Source organism: Manis javanica, chromosome 15 (genome assembly GCF_040802235.1).
Source record: "Manis javanica isolate MJ-LG chromosome 15, MJ_LKY, whole genome shotgun sequence".
Classification (NCBI taxonomy): Eukaryota; Metazoa; Chordata; class Mammalia; order Pholidota; family Manidae; genus Manis; species Manis javanica.
In genome coordinates this window covers 30,452,464-30,468,315 of record NC_133170.1, presented here as the reverse complement: position 1 = coordinate 30,468,315, position 15,852 = coordinate 30,452,464, and the positions used below count along the sequence as shown (strand labels likewise).

At 39.7% G+C, this 15,852-nt stretch overlaps 1 protein-coding gene across 15 annotated transcripts in view; it reads right to left on the bottom strand.

The window, feature by feature from the left end:
• Nucleotides 1–10,262, bottom strand: part of WNK1 (WNK lysine deficient protein kinase 1) — a 179,231-nt gene extending 168,969 nt beyond the window's left edge. For 6 of the 15 annotated variants that reach the window (XM_073223909.1, XM_073223911.1, XM_073223912.1 and 3 more), the window contains exon 1: nucleotides 8,550–10,261. In XM_073223909.1, coding sequence (XP_073080010.1) covers nucleotides 8,550–9,308 — 759 coding nt within the window. In that variant the 5' untranslated portion in view covers nucleotides 9,309–10,261. Of the gene's footprint in view, nucleotides 1–8,549 lie in introns of all 15 variants that reach the window. The other 9 variants (XM_073223926.1, XM_073223917.1, XM_073223918.1 and 6 more) reach the window with 4 other exon arrangements.
• Nucleotides 10,263–15,852: the final 5,590 nt, after the last annotated feature.

Below are 15,852 nucleotides of genomic sequence, written 5' to 3'. Positions count from 1 at the left end.
ACCCTAACTAATTGTATCAGGAGGACCCTTGAAATCCTCCATAAATCAATTCTCAACAATTACCACTCTGCAAATCTAACCAATTAATTTTTTGCTTACAATCCCTTAGTTACACTCCACTGTCTATAGCTGAGTATTATGTGGGAGAGATGTGTGGAGAGTTCAAAGAATATGTAAATATTAATGTCTAGGAATACTTCAGCCATGTTAGAGATGATCTGTTGCATTTCCCAAATTTACCTTAATCCACAATGATCTGTACTAGTCCCAAGTAAGAAGAGTATTCACCTGGAGATGGATACTTCAGGTTATTTAGCTCAAAACTATTAGCCATGAAGATGATCTTATCATTATCCCATGCCCTCTGTTTACCTCTATCTACTTACAGAGAAAATGTGCACACCAGTAGTTTCACCTCTCACCATTGGGTCCATATATTAGTTTGTGTTTGATTAACACAAGACCATCCGCCACGCACACTCTGACAAAAACCAGTTCATCTATTGTTGAGAAGCTGAACCTTGGCCACACAAAAGGCATCTATAGTAATAATTAGTGTAGTTTCTCTTAACTAACCTGAGTATGATAGGTATACCAAAGAGATTTCCAAAAACTCTTTCTTATTCTTTAATTCTTAAATTTCTGAGAAAACTGTATTTGCTTGTGATGACAACAGTTTATCAGAAGAGTCTTTTCTAAAAATCACTAAGCACATTCATTTGCCAAGCACATTTAATAGCTCAGGCTTGCAATGCTAATATTCAAGTTACAACATCAAAAAATAATTCTTCATGAAAGCCCATCTAAAAAATCTAAATTAAGTCAATCACAAAACTAAGCAAATTACTGACATTTTTCCTCTCATATTGGTAGAATGTACGAATAAACCAATTATTGTACAACTGTTTACAAAATTTAGTGTGCCAACTGTCAAGGGCACCATCCTCTTCTAAATAAACACGCTCTTAAGAAGAACTTCTGGAAACTTCATTTCAGTCTGAAAAGCTGCTCCACTTTTAAGATTTGAAAAAATTCCTAAGTTGACAACGCAAAAAAGTTCCTAAAATCCAACTTTAACCAAAAGTTTAAAACGCCCAGTTTGTAACAAGTGACAACTATGGCCTTCAAAATGGATTTTTTTTTTAGCACCACTATCCTTTTATTATATTGTATATAACACTTCACATTTTCAAAGTATCTTCACGTAGTGTTTCAGTTGATCCTCAGTCCTGTTAAGTTGGTAAGACATGTTACTACTAATAAAATAAGCACTACAGACTCACTCAGGGTCAGATAATCGGGTTACACAGAACCCAAGTGTATTGCTTTTCCATTGTGCAGTATTGTATAATGCCACAGTGAACTCTCTGAATTCATCATTAGAGAATCTGCTGTGGACCAAAGAAAGGCAAGGAATATGGATGAAACAACCCTGAGATCTAGAGAAAAAAAACTTATTTATTAAAGTATATTGAGTGTCTACTTATATCTTCAAAGAGCTTGAAGGCTAGTGTAATAGACAATATGAACAATTTCAAATAAATTTGAACACTAAGAAAGGTCATAAAAGGAAAAAGATCTTAACAAATTCTGGAAATATCTGGGACAGTGACAGGTCATGAAATTAATTAAGTCAGACAGAGGAAAAGTAAAACTAAATTTGAAAGCACTGATGACACCATGTTCAACCCCAAACTTCCTCCTATATAAGTGGCAGCAATAGAAGAGTTACTACATGATTTTTCAAGCATAAATGTAAACAAATCAAACAAATCTTCATAGGTAGCCTCAAAATCAGCAGGCTCTTGTACTTCAATATGAATGTCAAATATGAACTCAAGTCACCAGACAACAATAGATTGCCAATTTGTTTTATACAAAAACAACCTCTCTTGAAGACAAGTAGGGACTCTGTGGCATCTTACTACACTGATGAATAGTGACTTCAATGGGGTATGGGGCGGGGGGGCTTGATAATATGGATGTACTAACCACATTTTTCATGTGAAACCTTCGTATCTATTATACATACCTTAATGAAAAATTTTTTAAAAAACCTCTCTTTGCCAGTTCTTACACTGGAAAAACACCTGTGATACTGAAAGTGAGGGAAAAGATTGAGAGAAAAGGAAAACACTTAACCTTCTAAGACTAAGAACTAAACACATCATTAAAAATCAGCCTAAATATAATTTTCAGTTCCTTTACCACAAAGTTTCTTTCCTACAGCATTAAATCTACATATATTTTAAATCAAATCTTACCTAACCAAAATCATCCTGTCTTTAATTTTATTCTGTTCTGTTTAGAATGGAAAAGTAATTTTTTCAAACAAGTCACCAATCATTCTTTAATTTACAAGGCAGCTCCTTGAGTTATCACAATTTTGCCTACACTCATCAGACTTTGAGAATTAAAAAACTAACTCCAAAGACTTCTCCCTGAAATCTAGTTCCTAGCACCAAAAATTACTGCATATTCTCACCTTAAGAAAAGGAATATGGCACAAATTTTAAAAGCAAAGATAAAGAAATCCTCAATATTCAAACTGGAAGGTTCAGTTCATGGAGTTACTTTAAGAACTACAGCAAAGTAATGTTATGGTTTCTTAATCACAGAACCACATCCCATTTCTGCAGCATTGCTAAACTTCTTATAAAACATGATTATCATATAGTTATGATGAGACATGAGCCTTAATTTACTAAAAGCCAGAAAACAAAATTTATTATTTGACCTCCCCTTTCAAGTAGATCTGTAAACAATCTAATCAATATATAAGGTGAACTTAGTATTTAGCAACTTGGGGAGAAAAGTAAGTAAGTCACTCCTAAATCTGTGCATAACTGTTTTCTTAAAGCAAATTATGCTACATTTCTTAATAAAACAAGATTTCTCCCAGTCCCCCAACCCCCACAGAAAAGCAAAGTAAACTCTGCAAAGTCTAGCAGTAATATTTTCTGACCAAGGCAAGTTAGTGTTAAGACATGTAATTTGCTTAATAAAACCAGATTAAAAAATCTGTCTTAAAGGATGTCAGTTATCACTTAAGATCCCATGGTATCAAACTGTTTTAATAGACAGCTATATATACTGTGGCTCTAAAAACAAGTTCAAGGTGAACAAGTTTTATTTGTTTACTACACTCCCCCACTCTCCATCCCAAAAAGCCTATTTCTCCATTTGAAGTGATAAAATAATACCTGAACCAGAAGGCTGGGATCTGCCATGGTTACAGGATCATATTTCTCCAGAAATCTGACAGTGACTTTCACACCAAAACTGAATTGCTTCATTTGAGATTTACTAATTAGCCATCTACTAAGACCACAAATTCTTTAACATTTTCCAAATTATTGTATCTTAACCATTTTAATTTTTGTTCTTTACCAATTTAAGTAAGTGATTTACCTGCTCTATAATTTCAGGTTTTTTAACAAGCAAGCAGGCAGAATAACCTAACATTTCTTTCACTTTTAATCCATTAAGATGCTTAACTCGACAACTGAACACAGTATTTCTCCTGTTTTCCTACAGAAAAATATGTTGGAGTATACATTCAGTGAAAAATATGTTAGAAGTATACATATTTTCCTTTTTCCCAATACTTTAGTAATTCCTTGGCTTGTCCTTTAGTTTGCACCCAGACAAAAACTCAAGCACTAACCTACCATATATGTGTTTATTAGGCAAGTGTCCTAGTCAAAAACACAAAAATACTGGACAAGCACTGCAATAAAGGATGCTGGGGATAGGATAATCACATTTTAAAAATCAAAATGAAAAACTGTAGGAGGGTCAGAGGAGGGAATACTTCTAAACTCATTCTATGAGGCTAGCATCACTCTAATACCAAAACCAGCAAAGATACCACAAAAAAAGAAAATTACATACCAATATCCCTGATGAACATAGATGCAAAAATACTCAACAAAATATTAGCAAACCGAATTCAAAAATACATCAAAAAGATCATTCATCATGATCAAGTAGGATTTATTCCAGGGATGCAAGGACGGTACAACATTTGAAAATCCATCAACATCATCCACCACATCAACAAAAAGGACAAAAACCACATGATCACCTCCATAGATGCTAAAAAAGCATTTGACAAAATTCAACATCCATTCATGATAAAAACTCTCAACAAAATGGTTATAGAGGGCAAGTACCTCAACAAAATAAAGGCCATATATGACAAACCCACAGCCAACATTATACTTAACAGCGAGAAGCTGAAAGCTTTTTCTTTAAGATTGGGAACAAGACAAGGATGCCCACTTTTCCCACTTATATTCAACATAGTACCAGAGGTACTAGCCATGACAATCAGACAACACAAAGAAATAAGTCATCCAGATTGGTAAGGAAGAATTTAAACTATCCCTGTTTGCAGATGACAAGATATTGTACAATAAAAAACCCTAAAGAATCCACTCCAAAACTACTAGATCTAATATCTGAATTCAGCAGAGTTGCAGGATACAAAATTAATACACAGAAATCTGTGGCAGTCCTATACACTAACAATGAACTAGCAGAAAGAGAAATCAGGAAAACAATTCCATTCACAATTGCATCAAAAAGAATAAAATACCTAGGAATAAACCTAACCAATGAAGTGAAAGACCTATACTCTGAAAACTACAAGACACCGACGAGAGAAATTAAAGAAGATACCAATAAATGGAAACACATTCCATGTTCATGGATAGGAAGAATTAATATTGTCAAAATGGCCATCCTGCCTAAAGCAATCTATAGATTCAATGTAATTCCTATCAAAATACCAACAGCATTCAATTAACTACAGAAAATCGTCCTAAAATTCATATGGAACCACAGAAGACCTCAAATAGTCAAAGCAATCCTGAGAAGGAAGAATAAAGCAGGGGGAATTACACTCCCCAACTTCAAGCTCTACTACAAAGCCACAGTAATCAAGACAACTTGGTACTGGCACAAGAACAGACCCATAGACCAATGGAACAGACTAGAGCGCCGATATAAACCCAACCATATATGGTCAATTAATATATGATATAGGAACCATGGACATACAATGGGGAAATGACATCCTCTTCAACAGCTCGTGTTGGCAAAACTGGATAGCTACATGCAAGAGAATGAAACTGGATTATTGTTTAACCCCATACACAAAAGTAAACTCAAAATGAATTAAAAGACTTGAATGTAGTCATGAAACCATAAAACTCTTAGAAGACAACATAGGCGAACATCTCCTGAGTAAAAGCATGAGTAACTTCTTCCTGAACCCATCTCCTAGAGCAAGGGAAACAAAAGCAAAAATGAACTCATGGGACTACATCAAACTAAAAAGTTTTTGTATAGCAAAGGACATCATCAACAAAACAAAAAGGCATCCTACAGTATGGGAGAATATATTTATAAATGACATATCCGACAAGGGGTTAACATCCAAAATATATAAAAAACTTACACACCTCAACACCCAAAAAGCAAATAACCCGATTAACAAATGGGCAAAGGATATGAAGAGACAGTTCTTCAAAGAAGAATTTCAGATGGCCAACGGGCACATGAGAAGATGCTCCACATCACTAATCATCAGGGAAATGCAAATTAAAAGCACAATGAGATATCACCTCACACCAGTAAGGATCGCCACCATCCAAAAGACTAACAACAACAAATGCTTGCGAGAATGCGGAGAAAGGGGGAACCCTCCTACACTGCTGGTGGGAATGTAAGCTAGTTCAACCATTGCAGAAAGCAATATGGAGGTTCCTCAAAAAACTAAAAATAGAAATACCATTTGACCCTGGAATCTCACTCCTTGGAATATACCCAAAGAATACAACCTCTCAGATTCAAAAAGACATATGTACCCCTACGTTTATAGCAGCACTTTTTACAATAGCCAAGATATGGAAGCAACCTAAGTGTCCATCAGTAGATGAATGGATAAAGAAGATGTGGTAGATACATACAATGGAATTCTATTAGCCATAAGAAAGAAGGAAATCCTACCATTTGCAACAACATGGATGGAGCTGGAGGGCATTATGCTCAGTGAAATAAGCCAGGCAGAGAAAGACAAGTGCCAAATGATTTCCCTCATTTGTGGAGTATAACAATGTAGCAAACCTGAAGGAACAAAATGGCAGCAGACTCACAAACTCCAAGAATGAACTAGTGGTTACCAAAGGGGAGGGTTGTGGGAGGGCGGGTGGGGAGGGAGGGAGAAGGGGACTGAGGAGTATTATGTTTAGTACACATCGTGTGGGGGATCATGGGGAGAACAATGTATCACAGATAAGGAACATAGTGGATCTCTGGCAACTTGCTGCACTGATGGACAGTGACTGCATTGGGGTATCGGTGGGACTTGATTATAGGGGTAAATGTAGTAACCACATTGTTTTTTCATGTGAAACCTTCATAAGAGTGTATATCAATCATACCTTAATAAAAAAAAGAAAAAAAAAAAAGAAAAACTGTAGGAGGGTCAAACAACATATGAAGTTTCTAAACCAGGGTACCACTCAATGAGCTAGGATTCATTTGGTTCTGCAGCCAAATCCTTAAGTTAAAAATAATATGGCAATATTATATATAAGGATACCAGTCTTCAGTCTGACCTTGCCCATGTCTACCCAGAGTACAAGAATCCAAGAAGTCATGAGTTCTAAGAAAATATGAGAAGCGTAGGCAAAATTCTTGTGATATTAGATAAATTTAGTTTTTTCTACTCTATCATTAGTTCAAAGATAAACTATGGGAGGGAGTGAGAACTTGATAATATGGGTGAATGCTGAACCACTGTGTTGCATATTTAAAACCATCAATAACACCGCATAGCAATACTTCAATAAAAAGATAATAAACTATCAGAAAACTCCAGGTAGTAGTAAAGGTAAACACATTACATTCTGAGAAGACTACAAAGTTACTGTAACTAAGAAAATTAATCTATATAACCATTTACTTGGGTCCAGTCTTGAGAGAACGGTAAGCAATTAAGAACAAAAAATTGTTAAAAGCACCAATTCAAATATAAAACTAAAACAGAAGAATAAAATCCAGGCTCAGTAGCAACAGACACCCTTGGCACAAAAAAGAAACAGGGGTCTGCCTGTAACTAAATTTTTGCCTGTAAACCAAAAGGAATCACACCTAAATTTTTTGAGTTATGACTGACTAATAGGAAAAATTGTTTGTTTTTTTTCCCAAAGGTCTGCCACCTCTCCAACTATAAACCACCATAAAATCGAGTTTTTATTTCACAATGCCTTATTAGTTCTATATCGTTAACTGTAAAACAGAAGAAATTATGTTCCTAAAGAAATTGTCAGTTTTCAAGTTTAATTCCTTCCACGTGTTGAGTTAATTTCCCTTCACATTTGATATGGCCTTTGGTCATTTAAAGTTGACATTCAAAGGGTTAAGTGTCAACCTTTTAGCTCGTGGCTAACATAAATTCGTAAGTCACTCAGTTACTTTCATATTCTATTTCACCTTGTTCCCATTCTTGGCAAGAAGAATACAGATTATGATATTTTTCATGTATAAGGTAGCTGACTTTTTCAGTGAGGGAAATGCTGCTCCTTCCAATAACCTATGTTCATTTCCTAGTAAGGGCAACATTCAATCAAGCTGCCTCAGGTCAAGCAACCAGTAGCCCAAATCCAGCTATTTAAACCTAGAATGTACCTGTCAACCAGAATGACACCATTATTTACACCTGAAAATCCTCCCTCCCGGAAAGATTAAACGCGAAGCACTGTGACTCCTTTGGACTCTTGGAAAAGTTTGGCTTAAAAACCTTTCATAACAAGATTAACACAACGATAAAGACAGTACAACTCTCCAAGCACTTACATAAATTTACATGAGCTCTTGTACTATTCACTGTTGAGTGGATGGGCTGAAGACATACCAGTTTTATTTAATAGCAGACCAACCGCTAGCTACCATAAGGCTTAAACATTATTAGGGGGAAAAATAATAACACTTATTGTACTTTACTGTTGTCCCAAGACATTTATCCAGAGAAGAAAAGTCTTTTTATACTTTATATTGAATGCCTGTGCAACCTCCAACTAAGATATAGCCAAAGGAAGATATATTCGTATTTAAAAAGAATAGCCTGATCACAGGGATGGAAGCACGCATGTAACACACTAGTGGCTAATCACTGCAGAGCCTCTGATGAGACTGAAACGCACAAGGCAAGAATGGCCCTACTTTCCCAATTTAAAAACTTCCCCCACTAATCCTAAATTTCCTGCCAGACACTAAAACAATACCAACAGGCAATGTGTTTGTTCTAAGGCGATTTTCATCACTCCTCCCCTAGTAGCAAATCTCTCAAGCTACCAAAAATTCTTTCTCTATCCAGCGACATGCCCCAAATTCTAGTTTCAATCTTCTCCACGAGTTGCCACCCCCCAACTCAGAACAGTGTGAGAATGATATATAAAGGGGGAACTCAGTAAACTGGCTTAACCGAGCCAAATCTGGATGCAAACCACTGTAAAATAAAGAAGTTAGTGGGGCTATACCTGCAGTTCACACCAGGCGACCTCTACAGTGGTTTCAGTGTCCAGACCTTTGTAGACCGTCTTAAAGGAGCCTCTGCCAATTTCGATGTCAAACTTGAGAAAGCGGCCATCATTGGACATTCCCACAGCCTTGGTCTCCAGTTCTTCGATATCATCCTGTTGCTGGCTCCGTTCCTCCTGTGGCTCCCTGGTGCTGCCCCCGCCGCTGCCACTTCTCGCCGACGGAGGATCCTCCCTGCTCCCCACATGGTTGGGCTGGGAAACTTGGCGGTCTCGGCTGGTACTGCTGCGGGCAGTCGCGGCGGCAGGGCCCGCGGGGGGTGCTTCCCCAGGGGCAGCCGCGGCGGGCGGCTGCTGGGCTACCCGGGCCGCGGCAGCGGCGGTCAAGGTGTCCTCGCGGTGGGGCTCCGGCGGAGCACTCTGCGGAACAACCGCGGCGACGCCAGGCTGCGGCAGGGCGAACGGGAGGCCGGGCAGTTCCAGCGCAGTGGCGTTGGAGTCGCAGATGACGCTGCGGCGGAAGAACCGATGCTCGGTGGTGGTGGTGGTCGCGGCTGCCCCACGGCTGTCCTTGTCCATAGTGTGGCGGCGACGCCGGTACTCCTCAGTCCGGCCTGTTCCAGCGTCGGTGCCCGCGGCGCCCAGCTTCTCCCCCACAGAGGAATCGGAGCTGGAGCCGTTCTTGGGGGAAGGCGCCGGCGGCGAGAGGAACAGGGAGCTCGGAGTGCTGCTCTGCTTCTCTGCGGCGCCCCCAGACATGGTCGTCGGCGGGAGCGGGGCGAGCTGGCTAAGATTTGTGAATGGAGAGTGCGGGGCCGCCAGCGAGGAGCGGTGGAGGCCTGCAGGTCCCGCTACCGCAGCCGGGACGGCTCCTCACTCAACACTGACTAGCCGCCCCGAACGAGGGGCGGGACACGGGACCCAGCTGCGTCGGCTGCTGCAGCTCCCAAGGCAGGCTCGTCGGCGGGCGATCGAGGAGCTGAGCCACAGGAGTTAGCGCCTCGCGGTCCGCATCCATCCTGCGGCGAGCGGCCGGGAAGGCTGGGGCAGCGGGGGCGCCGCAGTCATGAGGGGCAGGGCGCGGAGCCGGCACTGAGGCGAAGCGGATGCGGCGGCAATGCTGCCGCCGCTGCCCGGGCTGGGCGGGCTAGGCCCCGAGGGCGGCGGCGACGCGCGGCAGGGACGAGCACGGGCTCCCGAACGGTGGCAGCTCCCGGGCCAGAGCGAGTGGGAGGAGCCGAGGAAGGCGAGGGCGGGCGGCCAGGCTCCGGGTCAGTCAGGCAGGCGGTCGCCTCCTCCCACACGCGCCCCCAGCCGGGGAACCAATCTCACAGGGCGCCCATCGCCCGGATGCGAAGGGCCGAAGCCTCGGCACCTGAGGAGCGGCCCTCCCTTCCCCGAGGCCTCCCGCCCGCCCCGGGCCTGGCAGACGCCGTCTCCTCCCGGGCCGGTGCCGGGGGTTGACGGAGGGAGGGAAGTGGAGAGGGGAGGGCCGCTCACCGCGGGGCCCGAGCTCCGCTGCTTCTCGGGGCCGAGAGTAGAGGAGACCGGGAGGACTGGGTGAAGGGGGCTGGGGAAAGGAAAGAGCAGTCACCCCCACCAGGCGCCTTCTGTCACAGAAGATGGGGGTGCAGAGTGGCCGAGGTAGAACAGCCGCACCCGCTGAGGAAACGCTCCGCGCTAAATGGCGCCGGGAGTCTGAAGCCTTCACACAGCCCGCTCCGACCCCGCCCCCTGCCGCCTGGGGCAGCCCCGCCCCCACCCCGCTCGCGGGGTTCCCGCGCACGCGTGCCAGGACCGAGGCTCTCTGGGATTTGTAGTTCGTACATTTAAGGAGCACAAGGGACTCAGGAGGAAGGCGCCTATGACTTCCATGATGCCCTGCGGTGACTTAACTTGATGCCTCATGGGAGCTGTAGTTTCCTCTGGAAACCGCCCCGTCTGGAAGGCTGATGGGAGGAGCGTCACCGTGGTTTGCTAAACCCCATCCTCAAGTCTGTGCTAGCTAGCAGAATCATTATGTATGGATTAATTGTGGAAGATGAGAAGGAAAAAAAAAAGAAGAGGGAGGCAGGACGAGAGGAGAGACTCCCATCATGCTCTGCCGGGGCGAGAGCGCTCTTAGGGTAGCCATGCAATGAAAAATGATCTGTTGTCCATCTTTAATGGAGAGCCGCAGTAGTGTCGAGTGACTAGGGGCGCGGGGCTGGAGGGGAAAGGCGGAGCCGGGAACTGAACACGCCTTCCGTTAGGGTTAAAAAAAAAACCTTTGCTAACATTGCGCATAAGATTTATATTGCCTAAATGAATTGGGGAAGGAGGCCGAATTACCTTGCATCCTCCTCCCTCCCAGAACAATTAAAGCCAGTTTCCGAGCTCCATCCCCAAGATAGAAATTCTGGCTGTCAAAGACGGGCTGCCCTCCTGAAATCCAGGATCCTAGGGAACTCTGTTTTGCCAGAAAAAAACGGTGCGGGGGGGATTCGAGAAAAGATAAGGTCCACATATCGTTGCGTCTTTTGTCACAAACTTAAGAGAGCTGAGCTGACTTTTGCCCGCGTAGTGACTGAAACTTAATTTCCATCTTGATAATTTAGTGAAAGATCCCCTTTCTCTAGAAGAACATGAGTGTACACATGTAATTTATACCGTGGCTTGGGGCGTAGAGGAAGTCTGCATCATCCAGTGCTCAGTAATGAGATGCTTTTCTTGGAAGCATCCGTGGGCTCCTTGGACCCCTTTGCTCCTCAAAACTACTCGATTGTACAGGTGATGAGCACCAGGGGGCACTAGCCAGAGCAGGAAGTCCGACCGGGAAATCAGATGGCAGTTAAAGTCTCAGCCCAACGGGTAAAAGCGGGAAGCCCTTAAACGTAAGCGACCGCATCAGAGCGCCCGCTGAGGAACGAGCTCCGAAGCGCGTTGCCTAGCTGAGGACCACGCTCAGAGTGAGTGGTTTGGAAGCTACCGGACGCAAGATTCGTAAGAGCTAGTTTGCTAGGCAATACCCACAGTTTATCTGGATGAACTCCACTTAGACGGGTTTTGCTACACAATTCATATTAAGTCATCTGATACGTAGTTACTATTTTTCAATTTTGTGTTTCTCAAAAGCTACAGTTTCAGGTTTACAAAAAGTTGGTTTTAAAAACAGAGATTGGTAGATATCATGAAGCTAGCCCATTATGAACGTTTTAAAATACAAATACAGCAGGGGCAACTAGAATACACACTGCATTGGATACAAGCTCCTTGACAATCACCATGTCCTACACCATGTTTTTCAACCCGGAACAACTAAATTCATTGTCAACAATAAACTGTTGACTTAAGCCACCCTTGCCCACATGACAGCTTTTCCTACTTGTGTAACATTAGCTTTATTATGAAAACAGGCACAATTTTAAGCTGAGTATAATCACACTGTGTACAATGGTTAGATTTAAAGGTTGAACTGTAGTGTGAATATTTCACTACAGACACTTATTTGCTCAGTTCTCTTTTAATACTTACCAATTTCCAATTAATATATTTTCTGTTACTCATTATTGTAATATCCCTAATAGTACTTTCTGTGTCTCTGTAATTTCAATTAAGTAAGGAATTGACCCCTCCATAATCCATACAAAACACCAAGTGATGTAAGTAGAGATACCAGAAAGAAACAAGGATACAACAGATGCACTAAACTCAAGCGATTTGATTTCCTGCCAGGTGGGTCCATAAGAATACAAGTATTTTATTTTCTCTGTGTTCTTTGTTCACTTTGTCATTGTTCACTCGCCATTGATTCATATTTCTATTTCCCATCCATTCCTATTTTATGTTTACATGGCTTCTATCAATGCTAACTGGCTAGCAATGAAAGCCAGAGATAGCTTTGATTTAGACAGTGGTTGAACATAAACATACAAAATCTATCTTATTTTGTATGTGGCATAATTTATAGGGCAGCTTCTTGAAGTGTAGGGGGAGAAATACCATGTAGAGAGCATTTCTCTTTTTTGTGTGTCCTTTCCCTCATTCCCCGTGCTCTTTTATCTTGCCTATGGATATTTTTAATTTTACCTCCCTATCATGTGGACTCAAAGAAGAAAGGAGAGGAGGCAGTTAATCAATGAAAGAATATATTTTTTAACCTTTCTTATTATAAATGAAATAAGGGTTGGGACTTACCCTATATCAAAGAATATTGTAAAATTGTAGGTTAAATATACATAGTACTGAGATAAACATGGATAATGGGACAGGAGAGAGAATACAGAAACAGTGTCATGTATATATGGGAATTTCATATATGAGGAAGACAGCATTTGAGGTCAGTGGGGAAAGGTTAATAAACAGTGTTGGACAACTACTTAGTCATTTGAAAAACATTATGTTAGATGTCTGCATCATATCATTTACAAAGTTAATTTTCACATAGTTTAAAAAGCAAATTTACAAAAGAGCTCTAAGAATTTTTAAAATACAGGAAAACACAGAAAGAAATGCAAGTAACTCAAGAGTCATAAAGAAAAAATATTTGAATATATCAAATTGACAATTCTGTTCCACAAACCACAAATGATAAGCTGTCAGAAAAACTTTGGAACCTGTATAACATAAGAAAAATATCCAAAATATATAAATAACACCTGAAATCACTAAGAAAATACAACCCTATAGAATAGGGGGAGAGGAGATGAAGAGACAAATGAGACAGAAGGAATTGCAAATGACAAAAGTGAGGCTGATAAAAGGCAGAAACTCAAGAACTAGAGAAGTACAAATTAAAATAACATGCATATTTTTCCCTCACAAAATTGGCAAAATTTTAAGGATTTATAATTTCAAGTGTTGGCAAATATATGCAGAAAGTCATGTGCTATAATGAGAGCATAAATTAATACAACCTCTTTTGAGGGCAATATGTTGGTACTTATTAAAATGTAAATTGTGCCTTGCCTTTGACCCAGAAATTCCCCTTCTTGGTAACTACCTTAAAGTGCACTAAAAAATGTCTATATGAATATCCACTACAGCTTTGTCTATAACAAAAAATTAAAACAATATGCAATAAGAAAATAGTGAAACCATAGTATATCTAATTTTGGCAACACCATGCAACAACAGAAGAGAAGGAGGTAAATATATATATAAATATATATATAATGCATATATATAAATATATATGGACATAAAAGTAGTAAATGAAAACCTCAAGTTGCAGAGTAATATGCACTAGATTGCATGTTATATTAAAATTTATGTTTCTATATGTATTTAAATGCACAGAGAAAAATCTGGGTAGTATATACCAAAATGAAAAGTGAGGGGGTTACTTCTGGGGAAGTAACCTCATATCTATATTGTGTGAATTTCTTAATACAACCTCACTTATGGCAGACAATTTGAAAAATGGAGAATAGAATATGAAAGTAAAAATCTCCTGGAATCTACCAGCCAGAAATATCAGCCTTCAGTATTTCTGACTGGTAAAAACATTTATAATTATAAACATTTCCAATGTCCACAAATATGCTCTGGAAACACCACTTTTAACAGTTGCATAGTATTCTATCATAGGACAACTCCAAGTATAAATTTATTATATCATCTAGAAAGAACATCAGGGAAAATTTTAAAAATAGGAATCCATATCATGTTCCAGGCCTTAACAAGCTCTCATAGGAAGAGATCTATCAGAATCACTTAAGAAGCTATTATAAAATACACTTCCTAGACTGTTTCACCACCAATGCCCCACCCAGCTAAGGTGTATTTTGGGGGAGAGAATTCAATGGAAGCATACCTGCTCTACAAGAAAAAAGATTTTTTTAATTTCTTACAGAAAAGAAAATATTAGTACATGCATTAGTAAGTTAGGACATAAATAAGGCATAAAAAACATTGGGAAAATAACTGATTATGTTGGGAAATAGATTATGCATTTTTTCCCTCACATGAAAAGATAAACATCAATTTAAAGCAAACATAATGATAATGTATTACATACACAATAATATGTATGTAGAAGTAAATTGAATACAGTTACAGCACAACAGGCATAAGGGGGAAATGGAAGAATACCATATAAGGTTCTTAACACTATATATGAAATATTATTTGAAAATAAATTATCATAGCCCACATCAGAGATGAATGAAAAGACTTCACCTTCTTAGAGATCATAGAATATTTATTTAAGTTTAAGTGTATACAGTAGAAAAAATGTTGATGTGTTTCTAAAGATGGAGCAAATAATAAACTTATTTTATTTTGTAAAAATAATATATTGCACATAATATATGTTGGTCAGGGGGATGGTAGTACAGTATGGAAAATATAGGCAATGATTCTGTAACATCTCCTATGTTGACAGACAGTAACTGCACTAGAGGGGGTGAGGATTTAATAATGTGGGTAACAGGTGAATCACTGTGTTGTATACTTGAAACCAATATAAGATTGTATATCAACTATACTTCAATAAAAAGTGCAAAAAAAAATGATTATAAGTTAAAGATATATAGTAAACACTAAAGCAATCACTAAAATTAAAAAATAAAAGAGGAGTAATTAAGAAGCCAATAGTAAAGATAAAATTAAACCACTGAAAATACTTAAATTATTCAAAGGGAGGCAGAAAAAGAAAAAACATGGGGCAACTGGAAAACAAATAGTGACAGGAAGATTTGCATTCAACCATATTGACAGTTACACTGAATGTAAATGGTTTAAACCCTGCAAACTCTCCAATTAAAGGGAAGACATTCAATTAATCAAGGAGGAAAGAATATATAACAGGGAAAGGATAATCCTTTAAATAATTGGTGTTGGGAAAACTGGACAGCCACATTCAGTTGACAAAGGAGGCAAGAATATACAATAGGGAAAGGATAATCTTTTTAATAATTGGTGTTGGGAAAACAGGACAGCCACATGAAAAAGAACAAAACTAGATCAATTTCTTAACACAATACAAAAAAAATCTACTCAAAATGGATTGAAGACCTTAATGTAAGTCCTAAAACCATAAAACCCCTAGAAGAAAACACAGACAGTAAACTCCTGGACATTGACTTTAGCAATGTTTTTCTGGATCTGTCTCCTCAGATGAGGGAAACAAAAGCAAAAATGAACAAGCATGACCACATCAAACTAACAAGTTTCTGCATACCAAAGGAAACCATCAACAAAATGAAAAGGCAATCTACTGTATAAGAGAATATAAATACAAATCATATATTTGATAAGGGCTAACATCCAAAATATATAAGGAACTCATACAACTAAATACCAAAAAAACAAACAATTCAAT